The sequence below is a fragment of the Petaurus breviceps genome, unplaced genomic scaffold (assembly GCF_028583685.1).
Source record: "Petaurus breviceps papuanus isolate PSGF00001 unplaced genomic scaffold, PetGlider_PUasm1.0 189, whole genome shotgun sequence".
NCBI lineage: Eukaryota > Metazoa > Chordata > Mammalia > Diprotodontia > Petauridae > Petaurus > Petaurus breviceps.
Genome location: NW_027185809.1, coordinates 3,740,162 through 3,760,351, shown reverse-complemented (window position 1 = coordinate 3,760,351; position 20,190 = coordinate 3,740,162). Strand labels below are relative to the sequence as shown.

The window sequence follows — 20,190 nt, the reverse complement described above, 5'->3', positions numbered from 1 at the left end:
GCAGTTTTGGTTTCAGAAGACAAACAATGCAACATTCTACCTCCTATTGTTGAGGTATCCAGGTGTGCTGCAAAATCATCTTGAAAGAATTCACAGACTCAGACCATCTCCAAACCAAGCAAAGGCATTTAATGAGGATTACACTCTCAGTAGGCTAGTCTCTTTGAAGGAACTAACAGCCTAGCAAGGCAAGATTGGGATTTTTGTGGAGCAAATAGTGCGTTTAACATATCAGAATATATGAATATTAAAATGTAGGAGGGATTTGCTAATATGGGGAGGTACTATAGCCTTGGTGAAACTACACATGCAGTTACTCAGAATGCAATGTTCATTCAGGGGGTATTAGTGTGTACTTTTTTTTTTTTTGCAGGGGGAAGGCAGGGCAATTGGGGTAAAGTGACTTGCCCAAGGTCACACAGCTAGTAAGTGTTAAGGGTCTGAGGCTGGATTTGAACTCAGGTCCTCCTGACTCCAGGGCCGGTGCTCTATTCACTGCACCCCAGCTGTCCCTTTGGGTGGTATTAATATTATATTATAATATGGCTCTCTGTGTCATAAGTTCACCCAAAGGGCAGTTTTTGCTATTACTGTACTTAAAGTCCCTCCCATAGTTTTGTGGTCAGCATCCTGTTGGTGCTGCTTTCTTATTGGCTGGTTCCTATGGCATGTCTAAACCTAGATGGTATGGTCAGGTCATGCCCGCTGCTCTTGAGGGGCACATGAAGAGGTTAGGATATTGGGGTTGGAGGCAACAGCTAAGATTCCACCAACGGCACAGAGAATAGCGGCCTGAGTCTGGATTCGGGAAGATTTGAATTAAAACTCAGTTTCAGAAACCTACTAGCTATGTAATGCTGGGCAAGTCACTCTATTTGCTTCAGATTCCTCATCTGCAAAATGGGGATAATAACAGCAACTACTGCCAGGGTTGTTATGAGGATCAAACGAAATAATAAAGAGCTCAGCACAGTACCTGGGACAAAGTAGGTGCTACATAAACATTATTTCTACTTGCACCCACAATGGAACTTTCCATTTCTATTTTTGGTTCATCTGAGATCAATCAAGCATTTATTAAACATTTACAATATGTTCAGCCCAGGAAATACAAAAACATGTGAAACAGTACCAGGTGTAAACAAAAATATTAAAACCAGTCAATAGTGTAGGGGCGGCCAGGTAGCACAGCGAGTAAGAGCATCGGCCCCAGTGTCGGGATGACCTGGATCAAATCCGGGCTCAGATACTCAGCACCACACCCAGAAATAACTGGCTGTGTAACCTTGAGCAAGTTACTTAACCCCGATTGCTTAAAATAAATAAATTAATTTAATTTAATTTAATTTAAAAAAATAAAACCAATAGTGTACTCCATGATTTAGGTTTGCTTTACAGAAACAATTTAACAATCTAATATACAAGCCATTTCTAGCTTGGAGAAGGATATCTGAACTTGAATGGTCCCCCCTTTTCCCACTCACATGACTCTCTGTCCCAAGACAATTTTAGGTAACGTTCATTGGAGAAAGAAAATTTACAGTATGAAGCATACAGTTTGGTCTAACATTTCAGAATTGTTGAGTAACCATTCCATTCCTCCTGAACCACAGCCTTGGAAGAATTGATGGTATTCCTCCCAGAGAATTATATTAAGAATCTAAACTTCAATGGAGAAGGGCATTTCCCTTGGGTTGCCTAGTGTCAACAGACAATTGCTTCAAGGGTAGCGAAAGTAATGATCTTTGAAGTCAGTTTGCTTATCAAGATTAATTCACTTCCTTAAGGAAGGCCTTAGCTTCTTTTTTACCCACTTTCTTAAAGGGAAAAGTCTGCAAAGAGTTTTAGAAATCATTTTTAAAAGTATTTCTAGAGAGACTAAAAAGGACGTTTTAATATTCTTCCCTATTACCCTCAAGGATACGTCATCTGAAATTTTGATTCTTCAAAGACTGTGATATTTCAAGATTTAAAACTGCAGAGCCATCTCTGAAAGAACGTGTTCAAAAGATTACCCCAACTAGGGGAGCAACTTGGTATTCCTAAAAGTTCAACACAATTTCCCACTTGAGATCTAGTCTACCCTATCTCCTTTTAAATTCTGACTCAATTCATTATCCATCTTTAAATGATTCTGCATTATATCTTTATGCATTTATATGTATATAGATACACACACATACCTATGTACTAGTGTATTAAAACTCAGTGGGTTTGGCTATCCAACTGATATGACAGAAAAGGGAGAAGACTGAGTTCAAATGAATAAGAAAGTATAGTTATAGAGACAAAAAAAACCTATTTTGAGTTCAATGTGGAAGAACTACATCAGAAATTACAAGATGACAATTAGTGGCTCACTAAATACTATCTGAAAAATATACTATCTTATAAGGGTTTTAGAATCTGAGAGACAACCCCAAAGTGCAAGGAAGTTCATCAGTCGATTCTTTTTGTTTGATTTCAGAGTTAATGTCTATGTAATCTATACAAAACAAGGTCCAGTGTATCTTAATGTATATATAGTTTATTGTTTTCAACAACATATTAGTATATTGGATAATAAACATTACTTTTAAACATTCTCTTAACCAAAAATATAACAAATATTTACAATCACTCGGTAAAAATACAAAAAGCATACAGAGGCACTGTCTTTCTAAAAGACATAAGTGTAAGAGGTATCAAAAAATAGGAGACAAACATTGCTTGTTACAGAATACTTTACAATCACTGAATTGTGCAGTACAGTTGCTACTGGTATATTATTTCAACTGTGCAATTTTTTTGCCAATATTCTCACATATTTAGAATTTATAATACCAAGTTAAATTGCATTCCATGTGTATCAAAAATAAAGACAGCCACAAAAACACAACCTAAGCTAATGCTGAACTGGGTGTTCAAGTTTCAATCTTTAAATATATTGGGAAGCTTTTCTAAACACAGTATCCCTTTTCTCCCAATCAGTTTAAGTTAATGGATTTCTCACACTATTTCTAATGTCCAATAAAGCTTAAAATCACAACAAAATTTTTATCAGTTCATTGCAATCAAATTGTTTTTAAGATAAAGGAAATAATGCTTTCCCCCCATTCTTAGTTTGGGAGGATATGTTTTACAAGAACATGATCGATCTTGCAAGTGAGAGCATCTACATAACTAGAAGGTTTATGTCCACAAGCCAGGTAGAGTCATACCTAAGTCCTGCTACTTGTGAACTTTAAGATTAGCACATTATTGAATTTCCTTTGCAATTTAACACTGTTTGCTAAAAACTAATTTTGTGGATATTGTTATCAGTTATTTTTCCAAATATAGAGCATCCACTTTTATTGAAAGTAAAAGTGCAGAAGAAAAAAGAACGCTAATTATATTAATCTTAAATTAATTTGGAATTATTTCCTTAAACTTTTATTTTTAAGAAAGTATTTGGCTGAAATTAAAAATTGCTTTCTTGGCCCCTTCTCGCACATCAGGGATTTTTAAAGCACTTCCTCCAGATATCAGTGCTCTAGTGGAGTAAGAAGGGAAGGGAGAGGCATGTTCATACCATGAATGAAGTTAGGAATTTGAAAAAAGTTAAAAGAAACCAGACGGGGGATATGGGACACACAAGGTCAGTGGTTTCTCTCACTATGGCTTTGTGACAAACCAAGAAAGTGAAAAACTGTAAACCAACTTATACCTAAACTCAAACTCAACAAAAAGTAATCACTTCTCAAACCCACACACAACTATAACACATTTATCTGCTGTCCCTGATCAATGTGATCACTGGAATCCCAAACATGCATAGCTGGGAGAGGCAGCAGTAAGTCACCCTGAATCAGAAGCACAGAAAAAGTCATCTGCTTCCCAGTCCCTTTCATGTGACTATCTTGATTTACATAAAATACCTTCTATCCAGGTAACATGCCTACTCGGACTTCCTATCACATGAAAAAAGGCGGCTACATAAGAAAAAGAGATTTTACAAACCCCAGATCTAACTTGGGGAATGGATGTAAAACAGCTTACTGAATATCACACTCCAGTTAAACAAAACACTTACAGGAAAAACAGGGCTTTGTTTTTTGTTAGCTATGGCAAGTAGTCCACAGACTAGGAGCAAAAAAAAGTCTGTGAAAGAAAAAATATTCCTGTTTTCAGGCAATGTACATATACAGCTTCCTGATTAAATATTATTCTTTACAAGTTGGATGACTACAATAGCATGTGATTTATTTCTCATATTACTTTTAATGTTATTTCTAACCCATTAGGGCAAAAAGGTTGTTACATCGAGTCCTTACTGAAGCAGCTAACCTAATCCAGAATTCTTCACGTTGAGAAAGAAATATGTGAGCTTCAGGTATCGGCTATGATCTCTGCAAAACATTTTTTTAGGCATGGATTTCTTTGTTGCTTTTCTTAAGATTAACTGAAAGTCCTACAGAGGGAAGAGACAAATATGTCATTACTTTAGAACTGGGCACTGACTTGGGCTTTGAGAGGATGGGGTAGAAGATGGAAAGATAGTCCTACTGAGAGTAACATTTACACACGAAGCCACAGATGAAAAACATGGTTTACAACATACACTCAAAAGATGAACCAATTTCTGCCCAAAGTTCATTTGGGTAATGCACATAATTGGCTTTGGAATTTTTTTTTTTTTGGTACTTATGTAATTTTCTGAATATGTTATTTTACTTACCTTGCACACTATAAAACGGAAATAATATAAAATAATTTTTAAAACTTTTTTAACTTAAGATGTAGAAAACATTTCACCCAGCTTGTAAAAAATGTTAAAAATCTAGCCCACCTTGTAAATGAGGTCACAGAAATGTACAATTAAGTGTTCAAATCTATATTAACACATTCATGTCCAATTAAAAGTCACTGGAATGGATCTTTGAGTTCTACACTAGGAAAGAACAAGCATTTTCATTTTTATACCCGTGTTTGGGTCTTCCTTTTCTCCCACCAAAAAATAAACAAGCACATACTTTGGTTGGCTAAGTTTTTAAAACAGGCCACCCAAGAGTGGTACTGCTCTCATAGGTAAAAAGGCAGCAATTGCATTTCACCGATGTTTTTATAGCACTCGAGGCTTAGCAGATAATATTTCCCATCCGCTTCTCTGTAGGTACCCAAAGGGATTAGCTGGAATCGAAAACCCAATTCAAAACCATGACCTACATGTTTTATACTCCTAGTTAAAGTGTATTTGCCAGGCTGCTTTTTTACCTTCAGAAACAGCGGAGTTCTGTTTAACCAAGTTTATAGCATTTTAGTCATAGAGATGAATTTCATGCATTCAAGCACCTCCATTTTAATAATCTGGGGCTCTCTAAGACTTCAAGTTAATGATTCCCTCCCCCCATCAGAAACTAAGTTTCTTAAGAGTCAGTGACTGATTTATTCACTGTATTTATATTCTCTGGGCCCAGTTCAGTGCTTGGTACATAGCAGGCATTTAAGAAGTACTTACTGATTGATTCTTATTTTGATTCTTTTTTTAAAAAGACAGCTTCACCAAACTTTTAAAACTGGGACTACAAGATGGCAACATTTCACTGATCTATGTTCACAAACAAAAAACTCTTCCTGTTCCCCTAAAATCCCTCGATTTTAGTTACATACATAATCATGCTGAAATCTGTACCCCTTGGTTTTTTTCTTAGGGAACACAAGCTTTGCTTTAAAAGGACATTAGTTTGGCTATCCTAAGAATAGTTTATGTGAGTCTAATTTTTATTTCCTTCTGAACATACACATTAGCCAACCAGAGCATAACATCCAAACACAAATAAAGAAAACTTTACAAACTCTCAAACAGTCAATAAATTATTATTCAAACACCACTGCAAAGTCCTTGGTTTTTGGCAGAAGTTTTGACTTTGTGCATGAAAATGCGGACATGAAAACAAAATATGTCCAATAGGTCCATGAAATTAACAATCTTGGCTGGAAAACCATAATGTTACCTTAAAATAATTTTCAAGGGAAATTCATAGAAATACTGTATGATACTAAACATGATTTTCCACACTTTAAGTGGTTCTCAAAACTGATTATCCCAATGAAGGCCTAGTGTGTAGACAGACAGTTGGAACATTTAGATCAATGTACAGTGTCAGTGAGTTTTGCAGACTGGATGCTCTGCCACACAGAAGTATGAATTTCACAGGCTGTTGAGACTACATGCAATAGAGGCACAATTCAGCCAGGTCCAGATCTTACTGGTCATAACACAGGCACTAAAAACTTCTTAGTGTAGTAGCAGCAAGCTGTCAGCACTGGCTAACAGAATCTTATGGTCCTTCTTCCCAAAGTACTTTGATTCAAACTTGTTTTCAAGATGATTTCCCCAAAGGCTAGACTGCTGAAACTTGTTCATTTTCTGAAAATAAGGAAAAAAAAGTAGATTTTAAATAATTAGCAAATATCTTCTTCTACAACCATATTAATGAAAATAAGCCAACCTCGTCTTATTTGATTCCAACATTAATAACTTTCAACAAAACCCCAGATTTCATCATTACTACAATTGTGCTTAGAAAAACACAAAAAATAGGTTTAAAAAGAAGTAGACCATTTCTCCAACTATACTTTATACTTGGACAAAGTCTACAGGGGAAACCAGCCAAGAATTTTAATACTGAAGAAAAATATCCATAAAATTTATTTCCAGTGATGAATGTTTTGAAAATTTCACACTTAGGACTTACTGACTGGGGAATAGGGAGAGATTTACCAGGTTCAGGAGTTTAAGATGATAACTGACAGCTATGACAGCCTAATGAAGAACAGCATTAAAAAACAGCAGTTAGTGTTTGTATCACTGCCTGTGTGCTAGGCACTTAGGTTAAGTGCTTTACAAATATTATCTTATTAATCCTCAAAACAACCCTAGGATTGTTATTATACCCATATTACAGTCAAAGAACCTAAGGCAAACAGCAATTAAGCGACTTGTCCAGGGCAGCTAGCAAATGTCGGAGTTCAGATTTAAACCGGGTTCTTCTGCTATAAGACCCAGTGGGGTATCTGGCTGCTTTTCAACATACAGTAATGCTAACAATTGTGCAACACAGTTAAGTTCAGAGGAATCTGCAACTGTTGGACAAAATAATTTTTAATACGAAAAAGATTATTAAGGTCCTCAAATACTAATGTAATAAATCAATGTCTCATGTTTGCAATACAAAACTTTGAAATGACTACTCCTCAAAACAGTGTCTCGGTATAAATACCACTTAAGAACAGATAGCAGCACTTGGTTTACGCCCTGAAGTCCACTTGTTGTCTCCATATATAAATGCTACAAGAGTATGACACGCTTTTTGAGAGGCTTTAAAATACATTCAAAATCATAGTTTACAAAACCAGTAAGTGACTAAGAAAAATTAAAGCAGAAAAATTATACAGCTGTAAGACTTGATTTATTTGTATAGAAATCTCTTTAACAATAATCAAAGGTAGTTCATCAACATACCATCTGCTTCACTATCTGCGTCAGTCGCATCGGCTAGCTTGGGATGGGATGGCTGCAGACTATGCCGCTGCGGCTGAGATAGGATCTTCGATGAAATACAGGCCATAGGTTCACTAACGAGAGAGGCTGATGAAAGTCTAGAGAGGTTGCTATGTACCATCTTTGATCTCTGCACTGCCACACTATAGTCTGGAGGTTTTACGTATGGGTGGTGGGGTGGTCCTTCTTTCATGTCCGCTAAAGAAATCCCCATGTATCCTGGTGGGGTGGGAGGTGGCCCCCTATACCTATCATCCTTCTTAGGTGAGGTGACACAGTACACTGGCATAAGAAATAAGCAATGGAAATGTTAATGAGGAAATAAGATTTAAAAAACAAACTTAAAAAAAAGCAAAATGTTACAATGGGAAAAAAAATGATTAAAAAGGCAAATGAAAAAACCGCAGTATATAATGATAGTCACACAGATTTCTGTTTTCAGTTTTTAAAAACCATCTTTTTTTGTTCAAAACTACATTAAATACCTACTGAAAAGCTCTACCAATTTTTTCTACCATAGTATAAAATAGAATTATCAAGAACTACGAGAGATTACATCAATAACAAACCTCCCCCATTGAAAACCTGCGTCAAACTTTGACCCTGGTTTCAAAAATGCTCTCCAGTAATGAGATATTTAAAGAAAACCTTTTGGTGCTGAAAAACTGAAAGGAATGCTCACCCTTCAATTGTCAGTCTCCATTAACTACATTAAATACTGTAATGGAGATTTTTACTTTTAGGAACTTTCATCTTTAGAATACTTGTGTGTAATCAAGAGTAACATAAAAGAAGTGTAATAAAATCAGTAAATCAAAATAGCGTTTCTCACAAGATTTGGTTATTTCTGCACGTATGTAATCAAATATATTTGCATGAACAGTGAAGGATGAAATTCCTATAAAATAATGTAGATTCCCCCCGCCCCAAGACACAATATACTATTTTTAGTCATTCATTCAAATAATATAGTGAATGATATATAAATGGCCTCTGATAAACACAATACAGATTTAGGGTCCCAGTATGCACCTCTACTATGTAACTATTTCATTCCAAAAATGATCTTCCTGCTTCCTAATAAAGTGCAGAGAAAAATAAATGAATAACTTCATATTTTTACTAGAAAAATAATCATGAGATAATAAATTTCTTCTTCAAGTCTATAATCCCCCTAGTGTCAGTGAGCTTTGCAGATTAAATGCTCTATATCAAAGCTTCAAAAAGGAAGGTAAAATTGTCAGACTAGAAACATGGTAGAACACAGCACAGAACCAAATTTTTAGAAGGGCTTTGCATCTTTGGTCATGCACATGAGGCAGTTAGTCACATGGGGGGCCAAAAGAAGCAATAATTTATACAGCAACAAGGGAAAGATGAAGCATCACCAAAATATCAAAGTGAACATAAAATTTTGTCTTTATTAGTTGGCCTGAAAAGTGTCAATAATTGTATTTTGACAATTCTCCCCTATCTAATCCTCATCCAGGATAGTCATAAAAATTAAGTCATTTAATCAGAGCAAAACAAATACTGAATACTGACTATACTGTATGACATCTTATTCAAAAGCAATTATAAGTGAAATGAATTTAGAGATGTAAGCCTTTCACTAAATTATTTCATTTACTTGATGAGACTGAAAATGCACGTTTTCTAATACTTTCCAGAAAACATCTTAAGCCAAAGATTTTATATCTAGGTTCTTTAGGGAAGTTATTGCCTATGTGGACCCTAAGAAAATATATTTAACTGTTCAATTTTATATCTTAGAGGTACAGAGCACTGTTCTAATAAGAACTGAAGGTAAGCAAGTTACCTCTAAAAGTAACTGCAGCAGAGGAAGCAAAGTAGAAGGTTCATTAAGCCTTAAATTCATCTTGCCCTTTTAAGAACCTCTATAGCACTGGGCATTTTTTTTCTGACTGGCATTCAATATATATACATGTATATATATGCATATATATATATATATACTTTTAAATCAATATAATATAAGCATCACGAGAGCAGAGATTGCTTCATTCTTTGTATTTGCATAAAAATCACTTAACACGGTGCCTATGGCTTTTACTAGGTACCTAATAAATGTCTGTTGACTGATCTCAGTGGAATCAAGTCCCAACAATGACCGAGGCAACATGAAAGAAGAAGACACAGCACAAGTCACCACAGGACCGTATTTCTCCTTTAGGATGTTTTGTGGAGGGAAGGATAAATGTCTTGTTGGCCAGGAATTCAGTGCCAGTTCCTTTTTACTTACATAGTTGGGTTTTTTTAGATTTTTTCAGGGGGAGGGGTGGTTATATCAGATGACAACACCACTTTCACTGGACGGTTCTAGATGCCTGTTCCCCTATAGCACAATTAATCTGATCTGCCATACACAGTCAAAGAAATATTCTCTTTGAGATAAGGGAAGTCTACTCTGAGTCACCAAAAGATTTGCCCCCAGCTGCTGAGAAAGTCAGAAAAAAGGCAAGATTAAACTTTTTTATCTAACAATGTCTTCTCTTCCCTCAAAGGCTATAAACTGCTTGAGCATAAGAAACAAGTCACAATCTTTTACCTCTTCCTACAGTGGGCACATAATTAGCTTCAATAAATCTTTACTGAATGAAAAATGAATGGCTCCAATACTATGCCTTATATTCTCTATTCTTGTTGCGCGCTAATAGCAGAATTCAACCTTCAATGCATAAGCAGCACACAATTACAAATATTATGTAGAATTAATTGCTTGAGTAAATTAAACATTAACAGAAATGTTAGCTCTAAAAGGGTGGAGGTGGGGCAGGGGTGCTAAGGTATTAATGGATACTTCCTCAGCAGGTGTAAAAGAGGGGTGGAGGGGAAGAAGAGGAAGAGGAGGAGGAGGAGAGAGATATGACATTCAGGAAAACACAGAGGATGGCCAAATACCAAAATGAGAAGTTAGTGTAGATTGCATGAGTGATTAGAATGGAATTCTGGCGTAAATGTGAATGTTAGAGCACCCCGCACATGACTAGGGGGCTTACCTGAGTAATTTTGTCACGTCCGACTCTTTGTGACCCCATTTTGAGATATGATACTGAAGTGGCTTGCCATTTCCTTCTCCAGATCATTTTTTTACAAATGAAGAACTGAAGCAGCCAGGGCTAGGTGACTTGCCCAGGGTCACACAGCTAATAACTAAACAAATCTAAAAGGAAAGCTACAGGCACACAGACACTTTATGGTAGCTGACTTTTATTCGATAATGAGTCTGTCATGCTTTTATATGCTTTCCCCGCACTGCTACTGAAATCCTGAAGTGCCACAGCAGTTCCTCGACATCCAGAGAGATGGATGGAGCCGAAACCTGCCCACATCACTTCCAAATCACTTAATAGAAAGAGCTACAAAGATAAAAAAAACAACAACCCACTTACCTATCAAGCCTTTTTCTGTACTGGACGTAACGGTTTTATATGTGGCGTCAGCGCTAGGATGGGAGTCCAAAGCCTCCTCTGGCTCTACAGTGGAGTCCTCTACCACCCTTCTCTTCACCGTTCCATAGTTTGTCTCATATGTGTCTGAGAGAGAGCTGGAGGAGGCCCAGCTCTGTCTTGACTGTGCCCATTCGGTGCCATCTTCAGGCTGACTGTTCGTCTGATATAAATAAGGTTCACAGTTTGTGGGTTCCACTTCAGCAATGGGGACATCCAAATGGTTGTGTCGATAAGAATTTAAGAGGTCCCAGCTCTTCTGGTTCTGAATGTTCTGGAAGTTGTCATGAGAACTACTTGAACATGAAGTCCAACTTCCACGGCCACTGTCAGCTGCTTCTATGGTGATGTGCTCATGAGAAATCTCCTCAGTGCTCACAGATGATGAAACAGCTAAACCCTTGACTACAGAAGGCCTTGAGAGAGCCCATCTGAAGACACAAACAATACACATGTGAACAATAAGCCTTGTTTTCCTGGTAAAAAAAATGTCTTTCCTTGTCTACTAGCTAAAACTTCACATTGCTGTGAGGTGTTAAACAGCATGTTAAGTACAACTTGTGAATGATAAAATAAGCTCACAAAAGTATTATTACTAAAATTGCAAAAATTAAAAGATATCTCTGAATATTAAAATAGAAAGAAATTTGACGGATAGAATCGCTGACCAAAATGGCATTCCTTAAAATTACACATAAGTGTTACCTTGAAAATCAGCATTAAAACTTTTTTCAAATCAAATGAAAAATGTGGCTTGTAATTGATATATTCATCCTCAATAAGTCAATGTGATAAAATTCTGGATTAGTCTCAGTGATTATATAGTATTCAGAAAGAATATCATAGTTTGGACTATTTTAGAAATATTAAAAAAAAACTACCCGAAGGGGTGGCTAGGTGGCACAGTGAATAGAACGCAAGCCCTGGAGTCAGGAGGACCAGTGTTCAAATCCAGCCTCAGACACTTAACACTTACTAGGCCGTGTGACCTTTGGCAAGTCACTTAATCCAATTGTCCTGAACTCCAAAAAAGAAAAAAAAACTACCTGAGCAGTATTTAATTAATATTTTAATTTGTCCTTTAAAAAACAACCAGATTTTACAGATAATGCCAATATTGCATACCCAGCATTATGCAGCACTTCTTAACCTGTTTTGCTCATTTCAATAATCTAACTATTCAAATATGAAGAACTTTCACTTTTCTTCTTCTGGTAAAACTCAAACACCATTTAGCTGACTGACAAACCTAGGATACCGAATCAGCCTTCTTTAAAATTGCTGATGAATATGTGACTCTGTCTACTACAGCTTCCCTGCCTCCTGTAATGCAGCCAGCTCAACATTAAAGCAGCTCACCCAATGACATGTTGGCTATGATCAGCTGTCACTGGAGGCTGCTCCTTCTTTTCTACTGCTCCAACAGAGTCCATGCCGCTAAGAGACTGGGGCAAGCATCGCTCCTCCTGTAGAGCTGCAGACATTGAGTCAACAGAACAATTACTCACGATGCTGGACCTCGATGAAATCTCACTATGGCTTGAGTCTGAGAAGTTTTCGGATTTAGCTGATGGCATATGGGCATAACCTAAATGAGGAAAAAGAAATATTTATACTAGAGGAAGGGCCTAAGAAACAAACAACAAAACTCCATTAATGCTTAAAAAACAAAAGCAATAAAGTGAGAATCTATCTAATGCTTTGATACAGAAGAGAAAGGAGAAAAATCTCAATTACTTCAAATGGTATTGTGGGGTGAACACTGTAAATTTTAATTTTATGTCAGTAGTAAAAATTCATGGTATAACTTAGCATTTGTTAAAGAATAACCACTTCAAGACTTTAAAGTTATGGGGTTTAAAAAAATCAACAGTACCTATCAAAAGAAAAAAAAATACTACATGGTAGGCAGGTAGTACCTGTACACAGATCATAAAACAGTCTCAAGAGTGTAGTGAAAGTGACTTGCAAACATAAGAAATGGCATAAAACCCAATGGATAACAGAATACATTTGAGTTTTCCAATAAAAATTCAGGAGAAAACCATAATCCTCAACACAAAATCAAGTAAGAGAAGTAGAGGAAAAATTGGGAAGAGAAATGAGAATGATGCAAGAAAATCATGAAAAGCGAGTTTAATAGTCTCCTAAAGGACATGAAAAAAAAAAACTCAAATGGCAAAAGAGGTCCAAAAAGTCAATGAGGAGAATGCCTTAAAAAGCAAAATTGGCCAGACGGAAAAGGAATTTCAAAAACTCATTGCAGAAAACAATTCCTTCAAAATTAGAGTAAATGGAAATTAATGACTTTATAAGAAATCAAGATACTATAAAACAGATCCAAAGGAAGATAAAAACAGAAGGAAATGTGAAATATCACTTTGGAAAAACCACTGACCTAGAAAATAGATTGAGGCTGGACTTAAAGAGTCCAGAAGACCTGGGTTTGAAACTCATCTCTGAAACTTTAACCATGGACTGACTGCCTAACTGCTCTTCAGCTACTTCACCATCTCTAAAACAGGGGTGATGCCTACAGTATCACGTCATATGGTCATTATAAGATTTAAATAAGATATGTAAAGAATTTTGCAAACTTCAAAATTCTTATCAAATGTCAGCTACCATTGTTACCATCGTCATCAATATTATCCTGCCCCCTTCACCCTTCACATCTTGATGGCCAGCCCTCCCTTGAATATTCTTCAGTTTGTCAAGACCTTCCTAAAAATGTGTTACTCAGAATTCAATACATACTCCATGTGTCATGGCCAAGTCAAAGTCTAGTGTGACTATTTCACCTCCAGTATTCTAAACGCTGGTTTTCTCAATGTATCTGTGGGGTCCCAATTGAGGAAAGTCATAAAAGTTTAAACTCTGTGAAAGGTGAAAGCCTGAATATGGTGACCTGTTAAAAATCGTAACTTAGATACTGACTACACTGGATCATTATTTAGGATAGTATGACCCATGAAAGCCGTAACAAGAATATCATGTACGTGGGTGTGATATCCAAGCTCATTACTAAACAGAAAACCAAAAATATTCACCAATCAGTAGTGATGCACTTTCTAGCTCCTCCTCCCTTGATCTGTTTTCTGTAATTACTGTGGAGATTTGGGGGATTCTTAGCAGGGATTCACTGAACTACATGGCTGCCACCAGACCAAAGATTGCCCTGTTTTGTAAGAATTCAAAATGACTGATTAAATTACTATCTTTAATCAGTCTGGAGATACTTGGCCTCTCCCTTTGGTATCACAAAGAATACCCCACACTTACAGGGGAGGTACAGGGTTCCCCATCAAGGGGAATTCCGACCTTATAATTGGCATAGACAGGATACCAATGGAATGCCAAAGCAGTAGGGGATAGGTCTGGGGGGGGGAATCCCTGGATGGCTTCCATGGGGGGGGGGGGTAAGGGTGGCCCCGTGTTGGACACATGTGAACCATTACTTAAATATGGGGATGCCCTAAATCCATGAAAAGGTCTAGAGTCTCCTTTTGATGGAGGTATGCTCCATCAGGTTGGGAAAAGGAGGGAGACAAGTAGTGGCAAGATGTGAGGTGGCCCCTTTTTCAGATCGTGAAAAGAAAATGTCACTACCAAGTTCCTAGACTCAGAGACTGAGAACAGAAAGCAACTGGAAGAATTCCAGTTAGAAGAAACACGTAGAAATGCTTGTTTGCTGGTTAGCCAGGTTAAAGGGAGTTAAGCATGTAGACAGGAAAGTGATAAGGAATTGTAATTCTGAAAGTCTCTTTCTCCTTTTCTCCCTCCATCCTTGGCTGACTGCAGCAGTCTGGGTGGGTGAATAGAAGAGAGAGAATGAAAAAATATATGTACTCAGTGAAGATTGTTTGAGTAGAATAATTAAACCCCTAAATGCTCAAAAAAATCTCTCCCTCCCTCTACATTCCTGAATTTATTAGATATTAGGTTGTGGGTTATACAAGGATAGACAAGGAAAAAAGGGGGGATGGAGTAATCTTTTTCCCCAGAAAAGAAGGTCACTTCACTGATTATAGAGAAAAAGACTTGGGGGCTGTGTCAGGGAAAGTTTCTAGGCTTGTACTTCAGAACAGAACTGGCATTTAACCCTTTCCTGGCTCACAAAAAGAGAAGGAGGTAGGGGCGGCCAGGTAGCACAGCGAGTAAGAGCACCGGCTCCAGTGTCAGGATGACCTCGGGATCAAATCCGGGCTCAGACACTCAGCACCACACCCAGAAATAACTGGCCGTGTAACCTTGAGCAAGTTACTTAACCCCAAGTGCTTTAAAAAGAGAAGGAGGTTGCTTCACTGATTATAATACAGATGACCTTAAAATTGGCATAGTCATCAGGACACTGATTGGGGCTGTTAATGAAAGTTTCAAGGTGAAAAGAGAGAATAAGCTGGACTTTGGAATAGAACTGGCACTTAACCCTTTCCTGGCTCACAAAAAGGGAAAATGTTTCTATAAATCAGGAATCAAAAGGTAACTGAGTTAGATTGGAATATCTAGCTAGAATTTAAGGAGTCTCACCAACTAAATTTAAGTACTAGTCAAATTTTTAAAAACTTCTAAAATTGTTTTCTGTGTTAAATTTGGAAATGACTGTAGGGTCTGTGTGTGTGTATGTGTATCCTATTCATAAGAAGAAAGCATAAAGAGGTATGGGTAAATTGATAAACTATGGGTTCCTTCCAAGATCTGAACTAAATTAAAACACACTCTTAAGTGTAATAATTGGGGTATGTCAGATTGCCACCTTTACATTCTTTGACAGGAGATTGGCTAGAAATAGTGGACCCCATAATATGAAATTACTGATAACTAGTATATGTGTAAAATATAACAAGTCAGTATTAAAATCATAACCCCAGATTGTGTGTAATACCATTTGGAACACAGATCTGTATGTCTGAATTCATTCTGGTCACATTTTAAGTGAAATACTGTCTCTCCTAATTTGATGTTTAAGATAAGTCAGAATTTATTATACTATTTGGCACTAAGACAAATTGAGAAAATGCATAGATCTGAAATATTAGTTGTGTGACCTTAATCAAGTTACCTCAGTTTACTTCACATGAGTATGAAGTACCTAACACAATGCCTGGTAGAGGACAGACACTCTTAAGTGTGAACTATTATTAGTTCCTGAACTAGATGTGACCAGTATACCAGTATATATGAGATGCCTAATTTTCTATGTAAGGTAATTTGGAAATGCATTCAACAGGATTGAAGTCACCTGATTGGTAATGGGTTGGTTTCAAGTTCCAAGTACATAATATTTTTTCAAACTGATAAAGTATTTTTTATCAGTTGTCAAGCAACTTTTTATTACTTAGATGTTATTCAAGTATAACCTGAAACTAAAAGAGGGTGGAAAAACTGTTTAAAGCAGTTGTTCTTTTATCAGCCCTACTAACCTTGTCTTCTGTTTTGTAACTACCGTTTAGAAAACTGGGTATTTCCACTTTTGCCTGTAGGTAAGTTACAGCTACAACTATTTGGCTATCAGTTATGAGAGTTGTAAGATTGGTAACACAGTTATTTGGGGCTGTTTTAATGTTAAAACCTAAAACTGATCATTCATTACTATGTGGAAAGGAGAGAATAAGGTGACAGTCTTATCCAGACTTGTTCTATTTAGAGCAATCTTCCTTGGGGTATGAAGGTATGAAGCAGGGTTAGTCTATTCCATTCTGGGAGAGAGGGGTGGGATGTCTAAGAGCACAGCTCATAGCAGTTCTAAGGGAATATGGGGCAAATACCCCCAAATTCCCTCCCTTAGAAAGACAGCCACAGTCACCTTTGATGTAGGACTATTCAGGGTGAATGGAGGCCCCATGTGTCAGTTATCATATACTAGAACCCTAAAAATGAACCATGTCCCCTCTGGTAGATACCAGAGCAGAATGCATGATGCGATATAGGGACTCTGAAAGACATCCTGGCAAGACGGTAGCCATGGAAGTATATGAGGGAAATTCAGGTAGGAAGAAACAAAAAGACTGAAAATAGCGGACTTGCCACCCAGAGAGCATGTGGTTTACATCAGTTAAGAGGATGAATTATCATGGGATGGACAGACAGGGGCAGCATCTGGATTGGCCCCTTGTTTGGGGCACCTGTTGACTTCCCTTGTCATCAGCCCTGGGAAAAGAGCTTCTTTATGTTACGAAGTTCTGAAAGAATGAACTTAGCTTGTTGAGGATTTGCAAGTTTGTATATAATATAAAAATGATTTCTAACATTTGGTTTTTATACCAGAACAAATTTAAACTTGAGAAGAAAAACAAGTGAAAGATGTTAAGTGAAATCTCTTATGTGAATCCTAGTACATTTTTATTGCTTTTTGCAACTCCATGAGGAAAAAAAAAAATTAATTTTAGCTAGTACTAAGCTGGAATAAGTGAAACGTGCCATTTGGGGCAAAAGCTCTTGAAACTGTAACCGATTTTATTTTGAGGTTTGAATTTAGGTATAGTTGTCTGATTGATCATTAAGTCAGTAATCCAAGATTTGAGAGAAATACCACAAGTTATTCAGAGGGCATATGATCCCGAACTGTTACAGGGGAAGGTCTGCATCTGGAAAAAACACTAATGGGACAATCTTGGCATCAACCTAAGGTGAGATCCTTCTGGTTCGGTTTCCCCACTATGTTCCTTTGAACAGGAATGTTTTCCACTTGGCTATCTCTGCGTCTGGCAATGAGGTAAATTATTGCTACATGGTTGGTTGTTAAACTGTGACTCTTACCTGAAATCAAACAGAGCTAAGGATGCTTATCCTGTCACATACGTGCCCTTAGGCTTAAGTCTTAAGGATGGTGGTAGTTTGTCCTTCGTTCTCAAGGAGGACCATGACATCAAGATGATGACGCCATGATTGCAACTGAATTAGATTTAAGTGAGAGAGGGCTGTGCAAAGTCACCAGACTCGCTTTCTTCTCCAGAGCCATCTGGGCCCAGCAGCCAGACACAGATCAGGATGACTGGAGATGGCCCAGGATGCAGTGGGAGACCTTGACCCTTTTAAGTTAAGATCTTTCTGAGTTCTCACTTCGACTGAGGCAACACCCATATGGTGATTAGGCTTTTTTACAGGTTGTGTGGTTTATCCCTCGTCCTTCTTTTTTTTTGGAGGGGGGTAGGCAAGGCAACTGGGGTTAAGTGACTTGCCCAAGGTCACACAGCTAGTCAGTGTCAAGTGTCTGAGGCTGCATTTGAACTCAGGTCCTCCTAACTCCAGGGTTGGTACTCTATTCACTGTGTCACCAGCTGCCCCTTATTCCTCGTTGCTGAAGATGATGCCATCACTTTTGATGTGATTGACTCTTACCTAAAATCAAACAGAGTTAAGGAAGCTTCATCCTGTCACACATGTGCCCTTACACTTAAACCTGAAGGACTAGTTTGATGCCAGTAGAATCATATCCATGCTTTTTTCCTTTTATATCAAATTTCTATAATCAGAGCACATGGTCAGTAGAAGATATGAGCACAATGCAAGTATGTGCGATTTTGACATTTTCAATCTGAATGTGTAAGCCATTCCATAACCCAACCAACTAAGCAAGTTATTACTCTCTGCCTGCCTGTATAGTCATATGAAAAATTATGTCCCTGAAATAGCTCATCCTTTCTTAATAATATAGGAAATCAGAAACATTTTCAGTTTTAATTAGGGCAAGAGAATTTCAATGCAATCAGTTTTCTTACAGGGATGTAATTCACGGACTAATGTGGAAATAATGTAGTACAAACATGTTTTATTATAAACAACTTACTGATGTATTTTGGAATTAATTATTTAAGTATCCTCCCAAGTCTTTTATTATAACTGGAATAAAGTCAGCCTCTTAGAAGTAAATTCATTTGTGTAACTATTGAACCCAGGGGTGGAAAGCTACAGAGTCTCTGCTGTTACTTATATTTTCAAATGCAGAACTGAATCTTCAATAGTGTCTGATCCTCCGTAAAGAACTTGAAATCAGAGTGGAGATTTTTGAGAAAGTAACAAGATCAGGCAATCCTGTACATCGAATATAAATTATTCTAATGGGGCATGTAAAAACCTAAATTTTCTGAAGCTTCAAGCAAACTCTGGGTTCTACTCTGATGTCCCCCACTCCCACCCCTGCACCACCGGAACAATAAGATCTGAGCTGGTTTTCACAATATTAACTAGTTATTGGAGAAGGAAAACTTGAGAGGCTGCGCTAACTTTTAATGAGATCTGTTTTCTAAAACATTTTAGCAAGAACTTCTGAGGAGTCTCTACAAGTAACTTGGAACCAGAAAAAAAAAATTCTACTGAAGAGCTGCTCCTGAGGACATGCTCCAGACTGCTGCAAGGAAAGATGCTCCAGAGACCAGACAACTACATAAGATGTCTGGAGTCCAAGATGAAATCTGCTAATTTAATGGACATTGGGGATGGGTTGATGATCATCACTGTACAAAAGTCTGTCTCTCCTTGACAAAAAGGAGGAAATTGAGAAAATCAAATTGTTCTGATCCCATTTTGTAACTGATTCTATTTTGTCACCCCCGACATGTAAAAATGCCTAAGCCATGTTTATCTGTCCAGACCAGACCTTACATGAGTTTCCCTGGCTGCCACATCACGCTATTAATATAGTTCTAACTTGGGTGCCATTAAAACACTGAGAACTTTTTAATATGAACTCTTGTTGGACTATACCTGCCACATATTCTGTATCTATAGATTTTTTTTAGCCCAACTGCAAAAAATTACATTTTTCCTGATTAAATGTAAACTTAGTGCATTTAGCCCATCATGCTCTCTCTTTGAATCTTGTCATCCAAAATGTTGGTTACCTCTAACAATTTTATATCATGTTCAAAATTTTATAGACATGTTATCTATTTGTTTATCCAAATCACTGGAGAAAATGTTAGATGACAGATCCCTAAAGTAACCCAAAAGAGATCTCCTCAAAGCTGGCAATGAAAAGCAAGTTGTCCGTAACAGAAGATTTGAAGCATCTGGTATTATCTGTGTGTGTGTGTACATATATATGTGTGTATACACATACATATCTATATATACACACGCCTACATACACATACACACATATGTCCATTTTACTTGATGTTTTAAAATTCAATATTTTAAGAAATCAAAATTCTTAAAGGTGGCATTGTGGTTTTTTTTAAGTGTCTAGTTATT

The 20,190-nt window shown here is 37.1% G+C and overlaps 1 protein-coding gene across 7 annotated transcripts in view; it reads right to left on the bottom strand.

Moving 5' to 3' along the window:
• Positions 1 to 2,511: 2,511 nt before the first annotated feature.
• RAPGEF6 (Rap guanine nucleotide exchange factor 6) overlaps positions 2,512 to 20,190 on the bottom strand; it is a 188,539-nt gene continuing 170,860 nt past the window's right edge. For all 7 annotated transcript variants that reach the window (XM_069091817.1, XM_069091821.1, XM_069091820.1 and 4 more), the window contains 4 exons: positions 12,355 to 12,583; positions 10,939 to 11,426; positions 7,487 to 7,807; positions 2,512 to 6,391 (listed from right to left, as the gene is read on the bottom strand). In XM_069091817.1, the coding sequence (XP_068947918.1) occupies positions 6,366 to 6,391; positions 7,487 to 7,807; positions 10,939 to 11,426; positions 12,355 to 12,583 (1,064 nt within the window). In that variant the 3' untranslated portion in view covers positions 2,512 to 6,365. The remainder of the gene's footprint in view (positions 6,392 to 7,486; positions 7,808 to 10,938; positions 11,427 to 12,354; positions 12,584 to 20,190) is intronic.